At 40.3% G+C, this 23,769-nt stretch overlaps 1 protein-coding gene across 1 annotated transcript; it reads left to right on the plus strand.

Annotated features, from left to right (window-relative positions):
* Nucleotides 1-2,229: 2,229 nt before the first annotated feature.
* On the plus strand, nt 2,230-21,908 carry prop1 (PROP paired-like homeobox 1). Its single transcript, XM_063057256.1, has 3 exons — nt 2,230-2,335; nt 14,817-15,058; nt 21,513-21,908. The coding sequence occupies exons 1-3, from the start codon at nt 2,230-2,232 to the stop codon at nt 21,906-21,908; spliced, it is 744 nt and encodes a 247-aa protein (XP_062913326.1).
* The last annotated feature ends 1,861 nt before the right edge of the window (nt 21,909-23,769 follow it).

Raw genomic sequence — 23,769 nt, forward strand, 5'->3', positions numbered from 1 at the left:
TTTGACTAAATTTCAAGTGACTTCAAGAGCTGTAAAACACTTTGGGACTGCCTGATTTTGCCCACGACCTTTCCTGTGCTAGTGACTCCCCAAAATTCAAAGGAACTTTATTATCAAAGTACATATATGTCACCATATACTCCCCTGAGATTTTCCTGTGGGCATTCACAGCAGAACAAAGAAATACAATAGAATTAGTGAAAAGCTACATACAAAGACAAACAGCCAATGTGCAAAATAAGACAAAATGTGCAAATTCAAAAAAAAAATAAATAAATAATACTGAAAACATGATTCATAGTATCTTTAAAAGTGAGTCCATAGATTGTGAACTCAGTTCACTGTTGAGGTGAGTGAAGTTATCTATGCCAGTTCAGGGGCCTGATGTTTGAAGGGTAGTAACTTTTCCTGAACTTGGTGGTGTGGGACTTCAGCACTATATATTCCCGCCCCCATTTTCATCGCTGTAAATGCTTAAGGGAAGATAGCAATCTTTGTCCAACACTATTTTATAGCAACTTATTCCAGGCTATTAGCATCGTGTCACAATATAGAATAGTCTTCCTTTTTTCCCCAAAACTATTGTCAAAGCGTCAACTACCTTGATATCAATCAGACCTTGATCAATCTTAAGATCAGATATAAAGGGGTTTTTTTTTGGCTCGAGATATATCGTTCTTCATTTTAAATTTCGTGCTCTTATAACTTGTTTGATTAGTCATACATTCTTCCAATGCAATCCATGAAGAACAACATCCCAATTAAAACCTTTTCCGTCTCCATCCTTCACGATCTGCCTGCAGGCTGTTGGATTAGACCACGTTAATTGCAAATAGTCCAATTCTCCTCGTCCTTCAATCGATTTATATTTAACGGATTTTTTAAAAGTGCAATCTTCTATATCTATACAGAAGCAATTAGCTGTATTTTCTCCCATTAATTGCTCTATAATTAAAGTTCAAATGCGATTTCGCTCCTGACCTATCGCAACCTAAACATTTAATGAATCTCGTTCAAGTCGTTAAATTTTAAAATAACGTTATCTGCATCTGTTTTCATTCTAGCTTGTTAGAACAATTATACTTTGATCTAAAGATAAAATAACGACGATAAACCCACAGCGGGAAAGTTCTTTGCGAATTCCGTGTGTGATGTATAAATGTTTGTAGAACATTTCAATAGCATGAAATTACTGTTAATGAAACTTGCTCCCTTTGTTTATTTTTTCCCGTGTACGGTGTTGCCACGATCGTGAGGAATGAGTGGCCGAAATTGTACCAAATATTACTATCGTAAACGTATTAAATAAATATTATTATAGTGTTCTTATCGAAAATAAATGCACAGTTGCTTTAACATGATAACCTATAACATGCACTTTTATCTTTAACATGTTGTCTCTTAGTGTCGCAGATAGCAGTCCATTAAGGACATATGTGTACATGCAATGATTCATAGTAATACCAAGCAGATGTTTTCCCCCGCCATGTATATCAGTAGTCCATTGCTGTATTTCACTTCAGATCATTACTGACAGAACCAGCTCTTTGAAGGAATTAACCAAAGAAGTATTTGGGCCACTTCGTGGGACCATACAACTCATACATGTTTAGAAAGCATACGTTTTCTTCTTCATGAAAAAAAACGGGGAAATTCCATGCTTAATTACAACTTTGCGGCTTATTCTAATAGTTATAGCACACATGGAAGGGAAAGTGGATCTCCAATCTTGCTCATGTCTACTCTTTCTCCTTTGGGAAACAGTTCGGTCTCACTGGAGCTCTTCGTTTTGTAGTTGCCGTTGGGCTGGAGCGTGACATCAGGGTTCTTAGAGCCGAATTAGCTTTTCACAAAAAGGATGCTTAGTTTAAAGCCCAGGCCTGTCCAGCAGAGTTCTGACATACAACCACCCACAGAGACTTCCCTGACTTTCCATTACCACCCAGTTTACCAGCGATCTTTAGTTATTCGAGTTAAAGCATTCGCCCTTTCAGTAGCCTTTGCATCATACCACTGCCCGTCTGTAATAGAGGAAACCGTACTCAGTGTTATTTTGAGCCACTTTCATTATTAGCCTTGGTCGACGATTGGTTGTTCGGGCTCGGTGGACCATGATGATGTCATGATGCCACCAGGTAAACTTGTCAAACTGGGGTGGAGAAGGTGCATTCCTCGGAGCTGGAGGATCAAGATTCTGCAGCATCTGCCTGCTCCCCCCATAAAATGAAAATGGCCCAAGAGTTGCAGTCAATCAGCGGACGGGAAGGTAAAAGAAAAGGTGATGAATTTCTATCGCTTTTTCCAGATCACACCAATTCTGTCAATTCAACGACAGGTGAGTAATATGAATTTAGCCGTGCTTTAAACGGGAGTTAGAACAACGCAGTCATACAAGGATTCGTGTAAACTTAAATCATCAATCGGCGATATAGTTGCTTTCAGTGTTATACATACAACTGATAAATAATCATACATAGAAAAGATGTCTGTGATCTTCATATAATGATTCATTGTAAAATTGCACGTTTTCCTCAATAGTCAGGCCCTTCAATTAAACCGGAGAAAAATACGGACAATGTATAAACGCATGCTCGGTATTATTTCCTATAAAATGTCTATTCTAAACTACGCTTGCCGTACAACTTTTGCCCTTGCTCATAACTCCGTCTCAAAATTAAAATTTCACTTATTGTTTTCAGCTCTCAAAACGAAGCTAGTTTTAAAAACAGCAAATGAAACCAAATAAATTTAAAATATGTATTATATTTTGTGTGCTTGATTTGTAGGGAGTAAAACGGAAGTTTAATTTTGTCATATACAGCATTTGAAATGTACCAGGTTCCTGGAATTTTGAATAAAGGGCAGGTTGGGATTATGTGAGTTATAATCGTAAATTCGTCAGGAGCTTTTAGGACCGTGCACCATCTCAAAATAAAACTTTCCAATACAATGAAGCACACCACATTCACATATTCCCCAACCTCCCGACACAAGGTATACAGTAATTTTCTTGCAAATGATATAAAACAATTCTGTATATGAGATGTCAATTATATCAAAATGGTCAACATTAGGTTCTGGATAAGCACTCCCCAACAGGTAGCATGGATAGAAAAAAACTGCATACCTCTCTGTTAACATGTAAAATGGGCTAGTACCCAATTTACAAGAAAGAGTATCTACTTGCTGGAAATTGGAAGAGGAGTTTACTTCTGTAAATGCAGTGGAATGCTGGTACAGTTTTCACTACAGTTTTGGAAAACAAGTTGGAGTGCTTTGTTACCTTACCCAAGTATATCATGTATGTTATCAAACTTAACTAGCTTTTGACTGAAAGCTTCGGATATTAATAGGAAATGTTTCTAAACTCAAAAAGAAAGAACTTATATCTTACATATCAGCCAATACATTATTCACATAAAAGTTTATGGTTTATAAATACAATGGAGTCATGCAAAGTAGTTTGTTTTACATTCCTAGCACCTAAACTGCAGAGGGTCAAGATTGCCTGGAAGAACTTGTGTATATTCTGACTAGACCTCAAACTAATTTCAGCATCAGCTGATAACAGTACACTGAGTTCGAGTAAGAGATAATAAATGCCATTTCTTTTTTGACAGAGTTGGGTGATGTCAACATTAGAACTGTTGGCATGTCACTTCACCTGTTCTCATAGTCACACTTCAAACAATGCTCTCTCATTTTCTAATTTATCATAAGTCATGGGCAAAATTGCCTTTGATTTTCTGATATATACGTATTTAGCTGGAGATGACATTCTCCTTTGCCAGGTACTTGCATCAGCGAGGAAAGAGCACAATTCTTTGGTTAATTCCTTCAAAGAGCTGGTTCTGTCAGTAATGATCTGAATAGCATTTTGTGTCAGAAATTGATAGAATATTTGGATATCTACGTGAATCAAGGAATAAGAGTTAGAGCAGAAAGGTGGTGCTAAGGTGACAGTGAAGGCAAAGGACTAACTGGTCCAATCCTGCTTTTATGTTTTATGTTCATATAATCTGTGTCCAATGGAGTCTTTAAACACTTTTAAATAGACTGACAGGCCATAGTTTTATACCACAGGCAGGTTTGAACCTCGGGCTGCTCCAACTACAGTAATCCTTTCCTAAGCCTGCCCTGCTTACAGTGTCACTTTTGCATTAGCTTTCAAAGAGGGTAAAACTGATAGTACTCTCATAGGTTTTTGCATCCTGGCATTAAGGGGGCAAAAGTTTTTTTTATATTCATCTGCTTACAAAAGAGCAGTATTCAAGTATTCAGGTATTATAATGTACTAATTTCAAGCATATTTGGGTCTTAGGTACAGTTATGGATTATGTCTTTGGAAAGAATAATATTGTAACACTGGGGAAATATTGTTCTATTGAGATTCATGAAGATCAAACATTACATATTATCAATTCTAGCACATTAAAATACTAGTTATTTATACTGATAACATTAAGTATTTTCTACATAAAATGCATTTAGATATTTAAATATACTGATAATGAAAGTTCATTTTTATCTAATATAGTGTATTTAGAAGTATTAGGTACTTAGTAGACACAGGTCTATAGCAATACATATTAAAGACATTATTTATAATTTGGTAATAAAAATGTAAGTGCAAAACAACTATAAATTTAATTTAAAAAACAAGCTGCTGGAAGAACTCATTGAGTGACATTTCAGCTCGACTCAAAATAGCAACGCTCCATTTCTCTCCAAAGATGTTACTTGAACTATTGAGTTCCTCCAGTAGTTTGTTTCTCACTCTAGGTTATATCATCTGCAGTTTCTTGTGTCTCTACTGAACATTATCATAGTATTGATATTGAAGATCACTACTGGAAAGCTTATCTATTAACTGACTATTCAGTGTGTTATTGAAAGCTCTATAATAAAATTGTGCAAAATTCATGTTGAATATTAGTAGGAATATTTCCATTATTCAAGCATTGAAGCAGTGATGGCTTGCCAGATATTAAATTATGAGTTTTCTATCCTTAATATTTGAAATCACAAGAATACAAAATTCAATTGCAATGAATTCATCTTTAAAGAGGACCCACCAAAAATTGGTAATGAATATACATGAATGCAATTTGATTAAAATTTAGATTTCTTTATTTAAAGATTCAGATTGCATGAGGAATTTCTTTTTGCTATTTTCTGTTAAATTAAATTTCTGTTTTAGTTTTACAATCAGGAAGCAAAGATTGTTACAAGGCTGCCATCAGAAATGTATATCTATCTTGTCAATATAATGCTAAAAAGTCTCCAGGCATAAGCTAACCACAGAGTTTCATCATAATCTGGTGTAAGTGGTTGATAATATTTATTTGAGCAATGCTGTTTTGGTAACTGTGGCATTTTGCAACATAACAGCTAATGACCTCAAGGCAACCACAGAAATGTGAAAACTTTAAACTTACTTAAATCTGGTTATGGAACTAAGTACATATCCTTGCAATTTTAATTCATAACACTATCAAATTCAAAGGTTGCAAGTGCACTTCCAAGTAGGATAATCACAGATTCTGCAGATTCTGAAAATCTAGAGCAACACACACTAAATGCTGGAGGAACTCGACAGGTCAGGCAGCATCTATGGAAATGAATAAACAGTTGACGTTTCAGCCAAGACCCTTCTTCAGGAAAGGAGTAAGATGCCAGAAAAAAAAGTGGGGGAAGGGAAGGAGGGCTAGCTAGAAGGTGATAGGTGAATCCAGGTGTATGAGAAGGGTAAAGGGCTGGAGAAGATGGAATCTGATAGAAGAGGAGAGTGCACCATGGGAGAAAGAGAAGGAAGGATACCAGACAGAGATGATAGGCAGGTGAGGAGGAAAATTAAGAGGCCAGAGTGGGGAATAGAAGAAAAGGGAAGGATGGAGGTGAATAGGCAGGGTATGATATTTCTGTTGCTTGTAGGGTTATGTGCCAGGATTAGTGGGGAGGGATGAATGAATAAGGGAATCATGGAGGGAACGCTTCCTGCAGAAAGTGGAGTGTGAGGGGGAGTTAAAGATGTGTTTGGTAGTAGGATCTTATAAAATGTGGCAGAAGCTGTGGAGAGTGATGTGTTGGATGAGTCTCATTGGGTGGTAGGTGAGGACAAGAACTCTATTCCTGTTAATGCATCAGGAAGGTAGGGTGAGTGCGGATATGTAAGAAATGGAGGAGATGAGAGCATCAATGGTGGAGGAAGGGCAACCCCATTGTTTGAAGAAGAAGGACATCTCTGATGTCCTGGAAAGGAAAGCCTCATCCTTGTATCAGAGATGAAGGAACCGTGAAAAGGGACTAGCGTTTTTACAGGAGACAGGGTGGGAAGGGATATAGTCAAGATAGCCATAGAAAATGATAGGTTTATAAATTATGTCAGTAGATAGTGGTCTCCAAAGATGAAGATAGAGAGAGTGAGAAAGGGAGGAGATGTGTCAGAAATGGACCAAGTGAATTTCAGGGCAGGTTGGAAGTTGGAAGCAAAGTGGATGAAATTGACAAGGTCAGCATGGGTGCATGAAACAGAACTAATGCAGTCATCCATGTAATGTAGCAAGAGTTGGGAAGCATTATCTGAGAAGGCATGGAATATGGGCTGTTCTACATAGCCAATGAAAGGGCCTCATGCGGGTGCCCTTGGCTACCCCTTGAGTTTGGAGAAAGTCAAAGGAGGAATTGTTGAGGATAAGGACCAGTTCTGCCAGACAGAGGAGGGTGATGGCTGGGCCTTTTGTTGAGAAAGAAAAGGAGAGCTTTAATGCCTTGATGGGAGAGAGAAGTGTATGGGGACTGGACTTCCATAGTGAAAATAAGGCACTCAGAACCTGGGAAATGAAAGTTGTTGGTGAGGTTAAGAGTATGTGAAGTGTCATGGATGTAGGTGGGAAGGGACTGAACCAAAGGGGATAGAATGGAGTTGAGGTATGTGAACACAAGTTCAGTGGTGCAAGAGCAGGCAGAGGCAATGGGCCCAGCTGAACAATCAGATTTGTGGATCTTGGGTTGGAAGTAATGCAGGATAAGGAAACAATGAATTTGGTGGTAGTGGATGGGAGTTCCCCAGAGTTGATGAAGTTAGTGATGGTGTTGGAAACAATTTCCTGATGGTGTGGAGTAGGGTCCTTATCAAGAGGTAAGTAAGAGGAGGTGTCTGGCCTCAAAAAAGGTAGAGGTGAGTCTGCCACATTACAACAGCACCCCCCTTTTCTGCAAGTTTGCTGATAAGGTTGGGATTGGGGTGGAGAGAGTTGAGGGCAGTGCGTTCTGAGGGGATAAAGTTCGAGGAGGAGAGAGGAATGCTGAAGTTGAGGTAGTTGAAGTCTTGTTGGCAATTAGAGATGAAAAGATACAGAGCAGGCAGAGAACCAAACTGAGGTGTCCAAGAAGAGGAGGAAGGTTGTAGACAGGAGAATGGGTCATTAGTGTGGGATGGGACATTCTTGCCAAAGAAATTGGTTAAGAGACGGAGAATGGGAAGGAGATCTTGGTGTTGTGGCAGACGCAGAAGTTGCAAATGTGAATGTGAATGGAACCTGATTCTTTTCAAGGTGAAACTTCACATTTTTCATTAACATTAGAACCATGTAGGGGAGAAAGCTGAATGCCTTTAATTTGGCATTTTAAGTACTGTACTTTGTATAATTTGCAAACAAAATTAATATTAATATAATACATTTAGTATCACTCATTTTGCTGATAGGACAGTTGAATGCATTGTGGGTGGATTTCAGAACCACTGTTTACCTTGTTATTTGTAAATAATCTAGATCTGCATACAACTGGAAGCACAAAGGTGTGGATAATAGCACAATCTAAATAGTACAGAGAATAATACTTCTAAAAGACATTGACTAATTAGATCAGATATAGAAAAAAATTAGTGATCTTTGGATAAATAGAATTTAATGCAGCTAAATTTGAAATGATGCACTAGGAAAGAATAGAGACAGCGCGGACCACCACCGAGCCACTTGATCCCCTCCCTTTCATTCTTAGTATTCTGGAGGTACCATTAATTCATATTTTTCTCATGCAAACTTTCACCCCTCCCTTCCCACCATCTCAGGACCCAAGCAGTTCTTCCAAGTGAAACAGCAATTCACCTGCACTTCTTCCAATATAGTGTACTGCATGTGGTGATCACGATGTATTCTTTCCAGTAAGTTGGGGTGTGGGGGGTGGGGGAATCAAATGCAGATCAGTGGTTTGCTGAACACCTCCACTTGTGACCTGGAGCTTGCAGTCACCTATAATAGTCACAAAGCTTTACAACCAGAGATAGGCCCTTCAGCCCTTTATGTCCTTGTTGATCATTTTTGCCTATCTATACTAATCCCAGTTCAGTCCATATCCTTCTATGCCCTGTCTAATCAAGTGCACATCTAAATGTCTCTGAAACCCAATAATTGAATCTGATTCGACTACTTCCTTTGGCTGCACGTTCCCAGATATCAAATATTTCTGATTAAAATACTTACCCCTCCACATTCCTTTAAAATACCTTCCTCTCACCTTAAGCCTATGCCTACTGTTTGATACCCTTAGGATGGAGAAAAGATTATGACTGTCTGACCTACAAATGCCTCTTTTAATGCCATATACCTTTAGCAGGTTACTCTTCAGTCTCCTTAGCTCCAGGTAAGACAAGCTCAGCCTATCCAGAGGAAAGCCACAGCAGTCAGGTCTCTGGCACTGTGTGATTCTGGGGAGAAGAGGTGAGAAGTAGTGATAGAGGATTGATTGATTAGGGAAATAAGCAGGAGATGTGGTGGATGAGAACCAGATTAAAGGATGGTATGTTGCTATCCAGGTGTCAGGGAGGGGGATAATATATCCTTAAGTGGGGGGGGGTGGAGGGGATGGATGAACAGTCAGAAGTTGTAGCCCATATCAGGACTAATGGCATAGGTAAGGGTGACGAGTTCCTACAAAGGAAGTTCAGAGAGTTAGATACTAAGTTCAAGGATGGGACTTTCAGAGTAATAATCTCAGGATTGCTACACATGTCATGTACTAATAAAGCTAAAAGTAGGAAGATAATACAGTTCAACATGTGGTTGTCCCTTTCTTAGGGATGAGGAGATGGTGCAGGAGAGGGGGCTTCAGATTTTTGGATCATTGGGTTTTCTTCCAGGGAAGGTGGGCCTTGAATAAACAGGACCACTGTTCCCCCTAATCTGTGAGGGTGTGCAGCGGCACAGTATCTGAAATGCTCCCATGCACTAGCCTTCGTTATGGTGCAGCTTCAATTTTCTTTACATAATATTATTTTAATTTTGAATTATTTGATTCATTCAACACTTGGATAATAGATTTCCTGGCGATGAGTTAAGAGAATGATGAGCTTTTGATCCTGTTGCGACAAATTTTGAATTTGGAAAAGAGAATGTATGACTGGCAAATAAATACTCAGCTACTATTATGAACTACGACGAAAGCATTGCCTGAAAAATATTGCAGTAATATGGTGATTTAAAATTTGTCATTTCTGATAAAGTTAAGGCTGGTTCAATTAAGATGCTTACTGATATGTTGAACTATATGCTTAGAAACAAAGAATTTAAAGAATTCTTGTTGATATCATTGATACATTTCAACCTGCTATTGCTGATTGTGAATGTGGATTTGGTCTTATGAATTCAATCAAATATAAATCCAGAAACAGACAAGGAAAAGGAATATTTGGATGATCTAATGAGGATTAAGATGTACCTTTCATTTGTCTGCAAAATTAATCTAGTATTGACAATGGATTTGTAATAAAATCAGAGGAGAAAATGTTTGCAAAATGTTAAAGATTTTCTTTGTTACACTGCATTTCATTATACCCTGCAATCAATAAATAAGTAGACCATATCAGGACATAAATAAGTGATTTTTCAATTTTCATTCTAAATATTCATAGTATGCATATTACAAAAAAACTGCCATGCAGTTTTCAGGCCATGTAAAAGTCTCCTGTTCAGAGCAATGGTTGATCTGCGTAGCTGTACAACAAAACTAGAGGGAATGTTGAATAGAACAGGTCGCCCCTGAAGTGTAGAGGACCAATATCCTTGTGCAAAGATTTACTAGATTACCCTGGGAGCTTTAAAGTAGAATTGTAGGGGGATGAGAACCAAAGGGCCAGAGCAGCTATTGGAGAGGTTGGGTGGAAAGTAGATGTTAAGCCTACATACAAAGTCAGGAACTGAATGGCTGAGCATGGCGGGACTGATGTACTGAGTTGTATCTATTTCAGTGCAAGGAGTATTGTAGGTGAGCCAGATGAGCTTAGAGCATGGATCAGCACATGGGATTTTGATATTGTAGCCATTAACTAGATTTGGTTGCAAGAGGGGTAGGACTGGCAGCTTAGTGCTCTAGGGTTCCAATGTTTTAGACATGATAGAGGGAGAGGTATTAAAGGGGGAAGGATGGTATTACTTGTCAGGGAAAATGTGCTCAGCCTCGACAGACAGGACAGACTCTGCCTACTGTCTACTGAGGATGTATGGGTGGAACTGAGGAATAAGAAAAGGATGTCCACATTAATGGTATTATGTTGTAGACCTCCAAATATTCGTAGTGAGAAGGAAGACAGTTGCATGAAAAATTAGGTTATGATAGGTGATTTTAACTTTCTATATAATGTTTGGGACTCACATACTGTAAAAGGACTGGATGGGATAGAGTCTGTTAAATGTGTTCAGGAAAGATTCCTGAATGAATATATAGAGGTCCCAACTAGAGGGCGTGATCCTAGATCTCCTAACAAGGAAAGAGTCAATGCAGGTGTCAAGGGGAACACCTTGGATTTAGTGATCATAATTCCACTAGTTTCACGATAATTATATGAATCTCAACCCTGGTTGAGATTCTAAATTGAAAATAGACCAATTTTGATGACAACAGAAAGGTTTTCTATATATTTCTTGGCTCAGTGATCATTTACTTGATTTTAGTCCTTTGTAGTCATTGGAACATTTTTATGTTGGAAATTTTCCTAAATCCAGTCACTGTCATAGTGTACCATTGATTACCATCTTCCCCATTCATCACAACATTTTCTAGACCAAAGCAATATAATATAAATCACAGTTGCCTTGTTGCAGCATATTGCAGTTGGTCCTGCAGATAAATTCTATTATAACTGGTTAAATTCTTACCATATATCTATAGATATTGAGAGTACTTATCAACCTGAGGTTAAATTCTTTCTTTACATTTAGATGAGATATGTAGCCACGAGGATGGAGACTGAACTTTATGGCTGGTAAATGGAAATTCAATATATATATTTTTTAAGTATTTGGTTAGGAACATTGTTCTGTGGTATTATCAAATTTCTGAGTCACTCCGATAGCTACTGACCAAGGACATGTAACACTGCAAAACAAAGTTTTCATTACATATGTGAAAATTTTATCTGTGATTCTTTAGATCACTGGTTCCTAAGAAATACTGTTTGACACAGTGTGCATAAAAGAAGGCCTACTAATGAGTCTGCACAAAGCTCAGTGTTACATTCTAATGCATTAGAATATAATGAAGTACAGTATTACATTCTAATTCTGAAGTCTGTTACTTAGGCACAGTCACTTGACTTACCCTGCTAATCAGTAGTGCTGGTAAGCACATAGTCCTTTTCAGACAAATTATTCTCTTTGTCCGTTTTGTTCTCCCTACCTGAAAAGTCTAGCTGCAGGTCTTGCTCACTTTCTCACGATATTAAATTATATGAAGTAAAACCAAGTGATTATCAGATTCCACATTCCCAGTAGGTTGGTATAATGGCTATGGTGAAGTCTAATCCCTGGATCCAGAGGCTGAATGAGTGTTTCCACCGCCAGCATCACGTCTGGTTGAGCAATCAGAACCTGGCTAGCTCTGTTCTGTTTTCGAAGCCAGGGCTTGACCTATTGTCAAATGCGAAGCTTATACCTCTTTATGCTCATGTTATTCTACTTACAAAAGGAAGAGAAAACAAAAATCAATCTCCTTGGATTGCATTTCTTTACAATTAGAAAGTGTACTGCACTACTAGACCTTCAGCTGTTTTCAAGATGGAAATGGAAAACATCAGTTTGCAAATGTCCCGTGTGTTCTTTCTTTACTTAAACATTTTATTCCAACCTGTATTCAGATTCATTTTTAAAGAACAGTAGAAAATGAATAATGTTGGAAATTTAACATCATTGTTTTGAAGAGACTATTTCACAAACGGGCATGATGAAATCTACCAGAAGTTGAGTCATGGAAATATGGTTCAGAATAATGGAGCTTCATCCAATAGAAAGAATTTTAATACTTAAGAAAATTACTTAGTTGCCAAAGAATATTACTGCTTCTATTATTTTTCAGTCTATGCAACATCAATAAATAATAAGATGCATTGAATTATTCAAGTCCATAATTATCAATTAACATTTTTGAACCTGTGCAAAGAATCTTAATTGTAATAATTAGCAGCAATGTCAAAAAGGTTTATAGAAGTGGAACAGCAGATAGAAGGACAACTGGTGAAAATGACATCTTAAATCATAAATGCAAAACATTGATAAATTGTGTTTTGAACTACATTTTTACATCTGCTGTTCTTTATTTCACATAAAAATAACTTTGTTTTTTTTTGTAAAGCACCAAAAATAACTGGAATATATTGCAATTATTCACTATTCAATTCTGGAAATTTGTATATGTAATAGCTCCATTACTTGTTCCTACAAACTAGGTCCTAGCTATGAAAAACAACATAGTGGGAGCAGTAATACTGCCACAGAATGGCTCTGAGCGCCAACCACCCTGTTTTTTTATCAACACACATCAAGGTTGCTGGTGAACGCAGCAGGCCAGGCAGCATCTCTAGGAAGAGGTACAGTCGATGTTTCGGGCAGAGACCCTTCGTCAGGACCCTTCCTGAGTTCTGACGAAGGGTCTCGGCCCGAAAGGTCGACTGTACCTCTTCCTAGAGATGCTGCCTGGCCTGCTGCGTTCACCAGCAACTTTGTGTGTTGCTTGAATTTCCAGCATCTGCAGAATTCCTCATGTTTGCTGTTTTTTTTTTATCAGTTTGGTTTACATTTGCAAAATTATTGCAATCTAATTCACTTATGATTCTTATGTATTCATTGGTATAATTTATTTTTAATTCTCTTGAAACATTGATCTGAGGAAGTAAACTCAATGCATGTTGTCACTCTTTGGCAGGTTAGGTTCACAAGAATGGTATATGAGAGGAACTTCAGTTACCTGGAAATAGAAAAATATAGGTTGCCTTGTTTTGAGCAGATAATATTTAGTCTTTGACCTAACTTGCCACATGTCTGTGGAAGACTTGAGTTCCAGTCTTAAGAGTATGAATGAAATTCAGTAGGGGTGGCAGATTGTTACCCTCTTCCAAAATTTTGGTGAATTTGGTCCCATTGCTCCATTATACTCAGTTCAATGTAAGAAAGTTAGTAAAACAAGGCACACCCAGTCAAGACAAACAGTGGCATTCTGGAACCAGACACCTCTGTCAAGTCATATTTTAGCCACCAGACCCTAGGAAACCATAGGCAAAACTTGTTATTTGGGTAAGCACAATGGATTGAGTACATGAGTAGGAAGCATGTGAGAGCATAGAGAAGATGCAGGAGAGGATCAGCAGTACGTTGCCTGGGATGGAATGAGGATAGAATGGAGACATTAGGTCCGTTTTCCTTAGAGCAGAGGAGGTAGAGGCAATATGATTATGGTAGATAAGATAATGGGGGATATAGATTGGCTGGAATGCAGGAAACTTTTCCCCATATCAGAGGTAGACAAAACAAGAGCAGGTATCTTTAATAAAAAGAGATACGAGATTCAAGGGGGATATGAGGGAGAACTCAGAGTGTGGTGGGTACCTGGATGCACTACCAGAGTGATGGAAGCTGTGTCGCTGATTAGCAGCGAAGAAGTCACTAGATAAGCACTTGGACTACTTAGGCAAAAAAGGATATAGGCCATGTGCTGCTCAGCTGGAATTAGTGTGGATGCTTGTTCATGGACTGCCTGGGAGTGCTAGGATGAATGGCTTGTTATCATGCTGTATCTCTCTGACGCTATGCTCAGTGAACCCAACATCTTTTCCAGATTTGGGAGGTTAGTTTACAGACTGTTTTCATTTGCACTGGTTAAATACACAACTGACCTAGACATAAAGATAGTGGTGAGGTGGAGATGCAGTTTGGTGTACTGCAATTATTAATAAAAATTGCGTATCATCACTTTACAAATAGGCTGACTAAGTCAAAAAAGAGAATATCAACTGTTCCTGACTCATTTTGGCTGCCAGACATTATGATGTCCATCTTCTAATTTTTTTATACTCGTATTTTCCCCATGCCTTGTCTTCATCCACTCCAAACTTACTGCCACAATATAATCCATGAATGTGATAAACACACTTGAACGGAACATATTACAGGGTGCTCAGATGTCCATGGAATCACGCAACTAATTGCTAGGTTTTAATTAGGATTTTGTTTTTTTTAAGCTTGCATTTTTTGCTTAATTATAATCTTCTGACATGTAAATGCCATTTCACTTATATTCAGAACTGAGAAGTGGATTATGATAAAAAGGTCACCCATTGGGCAATGAAGTGTTCTAGTAATGCAAACTTGGGTATCCATTGTCATTGTAGCTTTAAAAAGGTATTTATATTTACAGTATATTGAACATGCATTTAGAGATTACTGCCATGAAACATTGACTGTGCTTCTCTCTTCACAGATGTTGCCTGGCCTGCTGAGTGTTCCCACATTTAGATTTTATTTTTAGACATTTGTTTCTGATTTCAGTTGACAGCACTGCTTACAAGAAGTTCTCTGAGAATTCAAACTCGGGTAGTAACTCCTGCCTGCCGGGCAATTTGCACGGACAGGCCCACTACCCAACACCTGCACGCCGACGTCACCGGACCACCTTCAGTCAGGAACAACTGGAACACCTGGAGGCTACTTTCAGTAAAAACCATTACCCAGACATCTACTGCAGGGAGGAGTTGGCAAAGATCACCAAACTGAATGAGGCACGCATACAGGTCAGAGCTAAGGGGATTCAATTCGCAGAGCAAAGCTAAAATGCACAATGATGACTATGAGATGACTTTTTAAAGCAGCTTGTGATTTGAGCCACTAGGGGAATCACCTAATGTCGATTGGATGTGGTGTAATGAATCAGATTTGATGAGGGAGCCTAAGGTAGAGGAAACCTTAAGGAAGCAGTGTTCATAATGATAGAATTCACACTGCAATTTGAGAGGGAGAAGCTAAAGTCAGAGGTATCAGTATTACAGTGGAGTAGAGGAAGTTACCGAGGCATAAGAGATGAAGCAGCCGCTAGAAGGGATGACAGCAGAGCAGCACTAGCTTGAGTTTTTGGGAGAAATTTGGAAGGTTCAGAATAGATACATCTCAGAGAAAAAGGATCCTAAAGGTGGATAAGTCAAAGCCACATAAGAGCAAAAGAGAGAGCATATAATAGAGCAAAATATAGTCAGAAGTTAGAGGATTGGGAATCTTTTAAAACAGAAGGCAACTAAGGAATTCAAAAGGAAAGCATGACATATAAACAGTAAAAAAAAAGAGGCGAGAATAGATAGTGAACTGCTGGAAAATGATGCTGGAGAGGTGGTAATGATGGACAAGGAAATGGCGGATGAACTGAATAAGTATTTTGCACCAGTCTTCACGATGGAAGACACCAGCAGATGCTGGAAGTTCCAGAGCCAGGGGGCAGAAGTGTGTAGTTACCATTACTTTAGCATTATCATGGAAAAGGATAGAATCAGAGAGGACAGAAAAACTTTTAATTGGGGAAAGGCAAATTATGAGGCTATAAGGCTAGAACTTGCGGGTGTGAATTGGGATGATGTTTTTGCAGGGAAATGTACTACGGACATGTGGTCGATGTTTAGAGATCTCTTGCGGGATGTTAGGGATAAATTTGTCCCGGTGAGGAAGATAAAGAATGGTAGGGTGAAGGAACCATGGGTGACAAGTGAGGTAGAAAATCTAGTCAGGTGGAAGGCGGCAGCATACATGAGGTTTAGGAAGCAAGGATCAGATGGATCTATTGAGGAATATAGGGAAGCAAGAAAAGAGCTTAAGAAGGGGCTGAGAAGAGCAAGAAGGGGGCATGAGAAGGCCTTGGCGAGTAGGATAAAGGAAAACCCAAAGGCATTCTTCAATTATGTGAAGAACAAAAGGATGACAGGAGTGAAGGTAGGACTGCTTAGAGATAAAGGTGGGAAGATGTGCCTGGAGGCTGTGGAAGTGAGCGAGGTCCTCAATGAATACTTCTCTTCAGTATTCACCAATGAGAGGGAACTTGATGATGGTGAGGACAATATGAGTGAGGTTGATGTTCTGGAGCATGTTGATATTAAGGGAGAGGAGGTGTTGGAGTTGTTAAAATACATTAGGACAGATAAGTCCCCGGGGCCCGACGGAATATTCCCCAGGCTGCTCCACGAGGCAAGAGAAGAGATTGCTGAGCCTCTGGCTAGGATCTTTATGTCCTCGTTGTCCACGGGCATGGTACCGGAGGATTGGAGGGAGGTGAATGTTGTCCCCTTGTTCAAAAAAGGTAGTAGGGATAGTCAGGGTAATTATAGACCAGTGAGCCTTACGTCTGTGGTGGGAAAGCTGTTGGAAAAGATTCTTAGAGATAGGATCTATAGGCATTTAGAGAATCATGGTCTGATCAGGGAGTCAGCATGGCTTTGTGAAGGGCAGATCGTGTCTAACAAGCCTGATAGAGTTCTTTGAGGAGGTGACCAGGCATATAGATGACGGTAGTGCAGTGGATGTGAGCTATATGGATTTTAGTAAGGCATTTGACAAGGTTCCACACAGTAGGGTTATTCAGAAAGTTAGAAGGCATGGGATCCAGGGAAGTTTGGCCAGGTGGATTCAAAATTGGCTTGCCTGCAGAAGGCAGAGGGTGGTGGTGGAGGGAGTATATTCAGATTGGAGGATTGTGACTAGTGGTGTCCCACAAGGATCTATTCTGGGACCTCTACTTTTTGTGATTTTTATTAATGACCTGGATGTGGGGTAGAAGAGTGGGTTGGCAAGTTTGCAGACGACACAAAGGTTGGTGGTGTTGTAGATAGTGTAGAGGATTGTCAAAGATTGCAGAGAGACATTGATAGGATGCAGAAGTGGGCTGAGAAATGGCAGATGGAGTTCAACCTGGAGAAGTGTGAGGTGGTACACTTTGGAAGGACAAACTCCAAGGCTGAGTATAAAGTAAATGGCAGGATACTTGGTAGTGTGGAGGAGCAGAGGGATCTGGGGGTATATGTCCACAGATCCCTGAAAGTTGCCTCACAGGTGGATAGGGTAGTTAAGAAAGCTTATGGGGTGTTAGCTTTCATAAGTCGAGGGATAGACTTTAAGAGTCGCGATGTAATGATGCAGCTCTATAAAACTCTGGTTAGGCCACACTTGAGAGTACTGTGTCCAGTTCTGGTCACCTCACTATAGGAAGGATGTGGAAGCATTGGAAAGGGTACAGAGGAGATTTACCAGGATGCTGCCTGCTTTAGAAAGTATGCATTATGATCAGAGATTGAAGGAGCTCGGGCTTTACTCTTTGGAGAGAAGGAGGATGAGAGGAGACATGATCAAGGTGTACAAGATAATAAGAGGAATAGATAGAGTGGATAGCCAGCACCTCTTCCCCAGGGCACCACTGCTCAATACAAGAGGACATGGCTTTAAGGTAAGGGGTGGGAAGTTCAATGGGGATATTAGAGGAAGGTTTTTTACTCAGAGAGTGGTTGGTGCGTGGAATGCACTGCCTGAGTCAGTGGTGGAGGCAGATACACTAGTGAAGTTTAAGAGACTACTAGACAGGAGGAATTTGAGGTGGGGGCTTATATGGGAGGCAGGGTTTGAGGGTCGGCACAACATTGTGGGCCGAAAGGCCTGTACTGTGCTGTACTATTCTATGTTCTATGTAAGAAGGTGCTTGAGAAGCTCAAAGGTGAGGGTAGATAAGTCACTTGGACTAGATGGACTACACCCCAGAGGGAGCTGAAGAGATTGTGGGCATTAGTAATGATCACTCATGTGCGGCAACTTCTCAGAGGCTTTGAGAAAATCCAATTACACAACATCCAACAATTCTTCTTTATATATTGTACCTGTTATTTCCTCAAAGAATTCCAACAGTTTTGTCAGGAAAGATTTTTCCTTAAGGAAACCATGCTGACTTTGGCCTGTTTTATCATGTGCCTCCAAATACCCCAAAACCTCATCCTTAAAAATCAACTCCAACATCTTCCCAGCCATTGAGAAAATGCTAACTGGACTACAATTTCCTTTCTTCTGCCTCTTTTCCTTCTTGAAGAGTGGATGATGGAATGATGGTTTTATGGCCAGGGTTGCAGATAATACAACAATAGGTGGAGGGGCAGGTGGTGTTGAGAAAGCAGGGAGGCTGCAGGACTTACGACAAATTAGAATAGGCAATGAAGTGGCAGATAGAATACAGTATTGGTAAGTATATGGTCATTCATTTTGCAGAAGGAATAAAAGCAGATACTATTTTCTAAACAGGGAGAAAATTCAAAAATTTGAGGTGCAAAGGGACTTGGGAGTCCTCATGCAGGATTCTCTAAAATTGAACTTGCAAGTTGAGTCAGCAGTGAGGAAGGCAAAAGTGATGTTAGCTTTCATTTCAAGACTAGAATATAAAAGTAAGGATCTAATACTGAGGCTTTGTAAGGCACTGGTGAGGCCTCACTTGGATACTGTGAGAAGTTTTGGGCACCTTGTCTAAGAAGGAGTGTGCTGATATTGGAGAGGGTTCAGAGGAGGTTCACGACAATGATTCTGGGAATGAAAGGGTTATCATATGAGGAGCGTTTGATGGCTCTGGGCCTGTACTCACTGGAATTCAGAAGAATGAGGGGAGAATCTCATTGCTACCTATTGAATGTTGGAAGGCCTAGATAAGAGTAGATGTTTCCTATAGTGGGGGATTCTAGGACCAGACAGTACAATCTCAGAAAAGAGGGATTTAGAACAGAGACGATAAGAGATTTCTTTAGCCAAAAGGTGGATCTGTGGAATTTGTTGGGCTGTGGAGGTCAGGTCATGGGCTGAAGGTGGATGCTCAGAGATTCTTGATTAATTGGGGTGTGAAAGGTTACGGGGGAGGGGTGTGCAGGCAGGATAAGGGGATTGTGAGGGAAATGATCAGCCATGATGAAATGGTGGAGCAGATTTGATTGGCCAAATGACCTAATTCCGGTCTTATGTGAAATTTTACACACCATGTATGATATGTGTTTTTGTATTTATATTTACATGATATGATTAAGGGTTTAGTGATTTATTACATGATTTTCATTTCATTAATTTTTTCCATGTAATGCCACATTGTAATTCCACCCTTTACCTTTCTGAAACACAAATTCAACATTCCTAAATTTAAATATTGTGATGAACAGAAACTGTTCTAGCAAATGCTTCATCAGGCCCATAGGTGAGCCACTGAATCAATCCTGATTTTTTTTTTGTTCAGACTCATTGTTGTATCTAGTAATAAAAGTATAGTGGTCATTTGGGGGATAATTCACTGGGAGCTACTTAAAGAGAAAAGCATGTTATATAAGTGTAGATATCACCTTTGATGTTAGCTGGCACCAGGATCAAAAAGTTGGGTATTAAGCAGTCAAGGCAATGAGATAAGCTGGGACAACAGGAATTCTGCAGATGCTGGAAATTCAAGCAACACACATCAAAGTTGCTGGTGAACGCAGCAGGCCAGGCAGCATCTCTAGGAAGAGGTGCAGTTGACGTTTCAGGCCGAGACCCTTCGTCAGGACTAACTCAAGGAAGAGTGAGTAAGGGATTTTAAAGTTGGAGGGGGAGGGGGAGATCCAACATGATAGGAGAAGACAGGAGGGGGAGGGATGGAGCCAAGAGCTGGACAGGTGATAGGCAAAAGGGATACGAGAGGATCATGGGACAGGAGGTCTGGGAAGAAAGATGCAGGGGGGGGGGAGACCCAGAGGATGGGCAAGGGGTATATTCAGAGGAACAGAGGGAGAAAAAGGAGAGTGAGAGAAAGAATGTGTGTATAAAAAAAAAGTAACAGATGGGGTACGGGGGGAGGTGGGGCATTAGCGGAAGTTAGAGAAATCGATGTTCATGCCATCAGGTTGGAGGCTACCCAGACGGAATATAAGATGTTGTTCCTCCAACCTGAGTGTGGCTTCATCTTTACAGTAGAGGAGGCCGTGGATAGACATGTCAGAATGGGAATGGGATGTGGAATTAAAATGTGTGGCCACTGGGAGATCCTGCTTTCTCTGGCGGACAGAGCGTAGGTGTTCAGCAAAGTGGTCTCCCAGTCTGCGTCGGGTCTCGCCAATATATAAAAGGCCACATCGGGAGCACCGGACGCAGTATATCACCCCAGCCGACTCACAGGTGAAGTGTTGCCTCACCTGGAAAGACTGTTTGGGGCCCTGAATGGTGGTAAGGGAGGAAGTGTAAGGGCATGTGTAGCACTTGTTCTGCTTACATGGATAAGTGCCAGGAGGGAGATCAGTGGGGAGGGATGGGGGGGACGAATGGACAAGGGAGTCGCATAGGGAGCGATCCCTGCGGAATGCAGGGGGGGGGAGGGAAAGATGTGCTTAGTGGTGGGATCCCGTTGGAGGTGGCGGAAGTTATGGAGAATAATATGTTGGACCCGGAGGCTGGTGGGGTGGTAGGTGAGGACCAGGGGAACCCTATTCCTAGTGGGGTGGCGGGAGGATGGAGTGAGAGCAGATGTACGTGAAATGGGGGAGATGCGTTTAAAAGCAGAGTTGATAGTGGAGGAAGGGAAGCCCCTTTCTTTAAAAAAGGAAGACATCTCCCTCGTCCTAGAATGAAAAGCCTCATCCTGAGAGCAGATGCGGCGGAGACGGAGGAATTGCGAGAAGGGGATGGCGTTTCTGCAAGAGACAAGGTGAGAAGAGGAATAGTCCAGATAGCTGTGAGAGTCAGTAGGCTTATAGTACACATCAGTGGATAAGCTGTCTCCAGAGACACAGACAGAAAGATCTAGAAAGGGGAGGGAGGTGTCGGAAATGGACCAGATAAACTTGAGGGCAGGGTGAAAGTTGGAGGCAAAGTTAATAAAGTCAACGAGCTCTACATGCGTGCAGGAAGCAGCACCAATGCAGTCGTCGATGTAGCGAAGGAAAAGTGGGGGACAGATACCAGAATAGGCACGGAACATAGATTGTTCCACAAAGCCAACAAAAAGGCAGGCATAGCTAGGACCCATACGGGTGCCCATAGCTACAGAGATAAGCTGGGATAAGTTTGTGCAATAATTTTAGTACTCAGCTAAAACAATAGCAGAGTATCAAAAGTTTCTGCTGCCTGTATTTGTCTAGAAGACCACTGCATTTGCAAATGTAAAAATATGGTGTCACTTAGCAAATTCATTGTATAGTTCTACTCAATGAATTCCTGTTCTTTCAGGTTTGGTTTCAAAACAGACGTGCCAAGCATCGGAAACAGGAACGTGCCATTCAGAAGTCAATTCCTCCCACTGTTATTTCAGCTTGTGGCGGCCTAATACCTGCTGTTTGTCCCATGTCTACTTCATCCAGACCTTACCAGTACCCACACACCATTAATCATATGTCACGATTCTCTTCGATGGCAACAAGCGGCTATGGCTCCCCTTCAGCTGTCAGCCAATTCACCTATACCAGCACACACGCACATTTAGCCTCTGCACCTCCTGCACCACGCCAGCACGAAGACTGGTACAATCCCTTACGCTCCATTAACTCTCCCACAGCTGGCTTACCTTCATCAATGCTTTCCCTGGGACCCATGCCAAGTCTGGATCCACAAACACACTGGAGCTAATTGCTAATTGCAAAAGAAAATGTCTTGCTTTGCAAAATAAAATCAAGATTGTTTATTAACCCCATTTATCAGTTATATCCCCTAGATATCTGTTAACCATGCACTAATTTAGAGAATTTTATATATATGCAAATGTACCCAACTCAGCAATTGATTTTGTTAGTGGTAAAGATCATGTGAGGCATTTCCAACTATAAAATTGAGAACCGATTATAAAAATAAAAGCAACAATTTATTAAAAGTTGTGTTTCTTGTGCCTTTGGAAGTTTGAGCTTTCTACTTAATATTGATACTCAACACTGAATGTTGTATAATTTATCCAATTTTCCATAAATTTAAGGTATTTCTATTTTATACATTCTTAATACTTGAAAGATATCATATAGAAGAAAAAGAAGTTAATAATTAGTTTTATTTGGCACATGTAAACTGCAACATAAAGTAAAATACATCATTTGTGTCAAACCAGAGAGGATTGTGCTGGGCGGCAAGTAAGTGTCATCACCCTTCTGGTACAAACAAAGCATGCATATAACTCACTAACCTAACATTTGGAATGTGGGAGCAAACTCGTGCACCTAGAGGAAACCCACACAGGCACAGGGAGAATACACAAATTCTTTACAGACAGTTGTGGGAATTTTACCACTGGTGTTGTAAAGCAGTTCACTAACCACTACGCACCATGCAGTCCTGTCACCCATTTGCTCTAAATTAAATGGCAAAGCACATTTCAAGCTGCTTGGTAAATTTAATGGGAATGCTTTTCTACAATTGAAGTAAGAAAAGTTGGTCCTCCAGCTTAATGATAATGCCACAGAAAAATGCCAGCCTATGAGGTTGAGATCTACATTAAAATAAAAAGAGAGCTGCAAAGTGTCTTGATCTCAATTAGAACATTGGTTGTGCCACAATTTTACCTTCAAAGTGAAGATTGCACACTGGTCACTTCTACAAAAATTGCTATCAACTTAGATGGACAGATGTAGCTATGATAAGCAGATTGGTGAAGAGGAGGTCAAGTATCTTCATTCTTTACATTGGCTCTCTCACCAGCCACTGCAGCCTATCCTTCTGAACACTGGCTAGGTAGCTTCGTGTTTGCAATGTTGCGAATCCATTCAAGTCTTGCATGGTATATTCTGTATTTTTGTTATTCTCAGTACTTATGAAAATAACAAAAGTTAAAAGGGAGGTGTTGCATCTTAGTACGGCAAATGCAAGGAGGTAGTACACTGTTAAAGGCAAGTCCTTAACAGTGTTGCTGAGCAGAGAGATCTTGGGATCCAAGTTCATAGCTCCTTGAAAGAGGCTACACAGGTTGATAAGGTGGTTAAGGCAGCTTATGGAACATTTGCTTTTATTAGTCAAGGCATTGAGTTCAAAAGTTAGAGGTTATATTGCAACTTTGGTTAGGCCACATCAGGAGTACTGCATACAGTCCTGTATATTGCTCCACTATAGGAAGGATGTTGAGGCTTTGGGGAGGATACAGAAGAGGTTTACCTGGATGCTGCCTGGTGTAGAGGCCATGCACTATCATGAGAAGGTGGACAAACCTGGGTTGTTTTCTCTGAAGCAGCAGAGGCTAAAGGAAGATCCGATAAAGGTTTATAAGATTACGTGAGGCATAGATAGAGTAGTCAGGGAGCATCTTTTTTCCCAGGGTAGTAATGTCCAATACCAGAGGGCATGCACTGAAGCTGAGAAGAGGCAGGTTCAAAGGGGATGCAAGGGGCAAGTTTCTACTCAGAATGGTGGATGACTGGTATGGTGGTAGAGGCAAATACATTAGGGGCTTTTAAGAGATAGGCACATGAATATGAGGAAAATGGAGGTATATGGACATTGTGTAGGTAGG

The sequence above is a fragment of the Mobula hypostoma genome, chromosome 8, assembly GCF_963921235.1.
Source record: "Mobula hypostoma chromosome 8, sMobHyp1.1, whole genome shotgun sequence".
In the NCBI taxonomy this organism is placed as follows: domain Eukaryota; kingdom Metazoa; phylum Chordata; class Chondrichthyes; order Myliobatiformes; family Myliobatidae; genus Mobula; species Mobula hypostoma.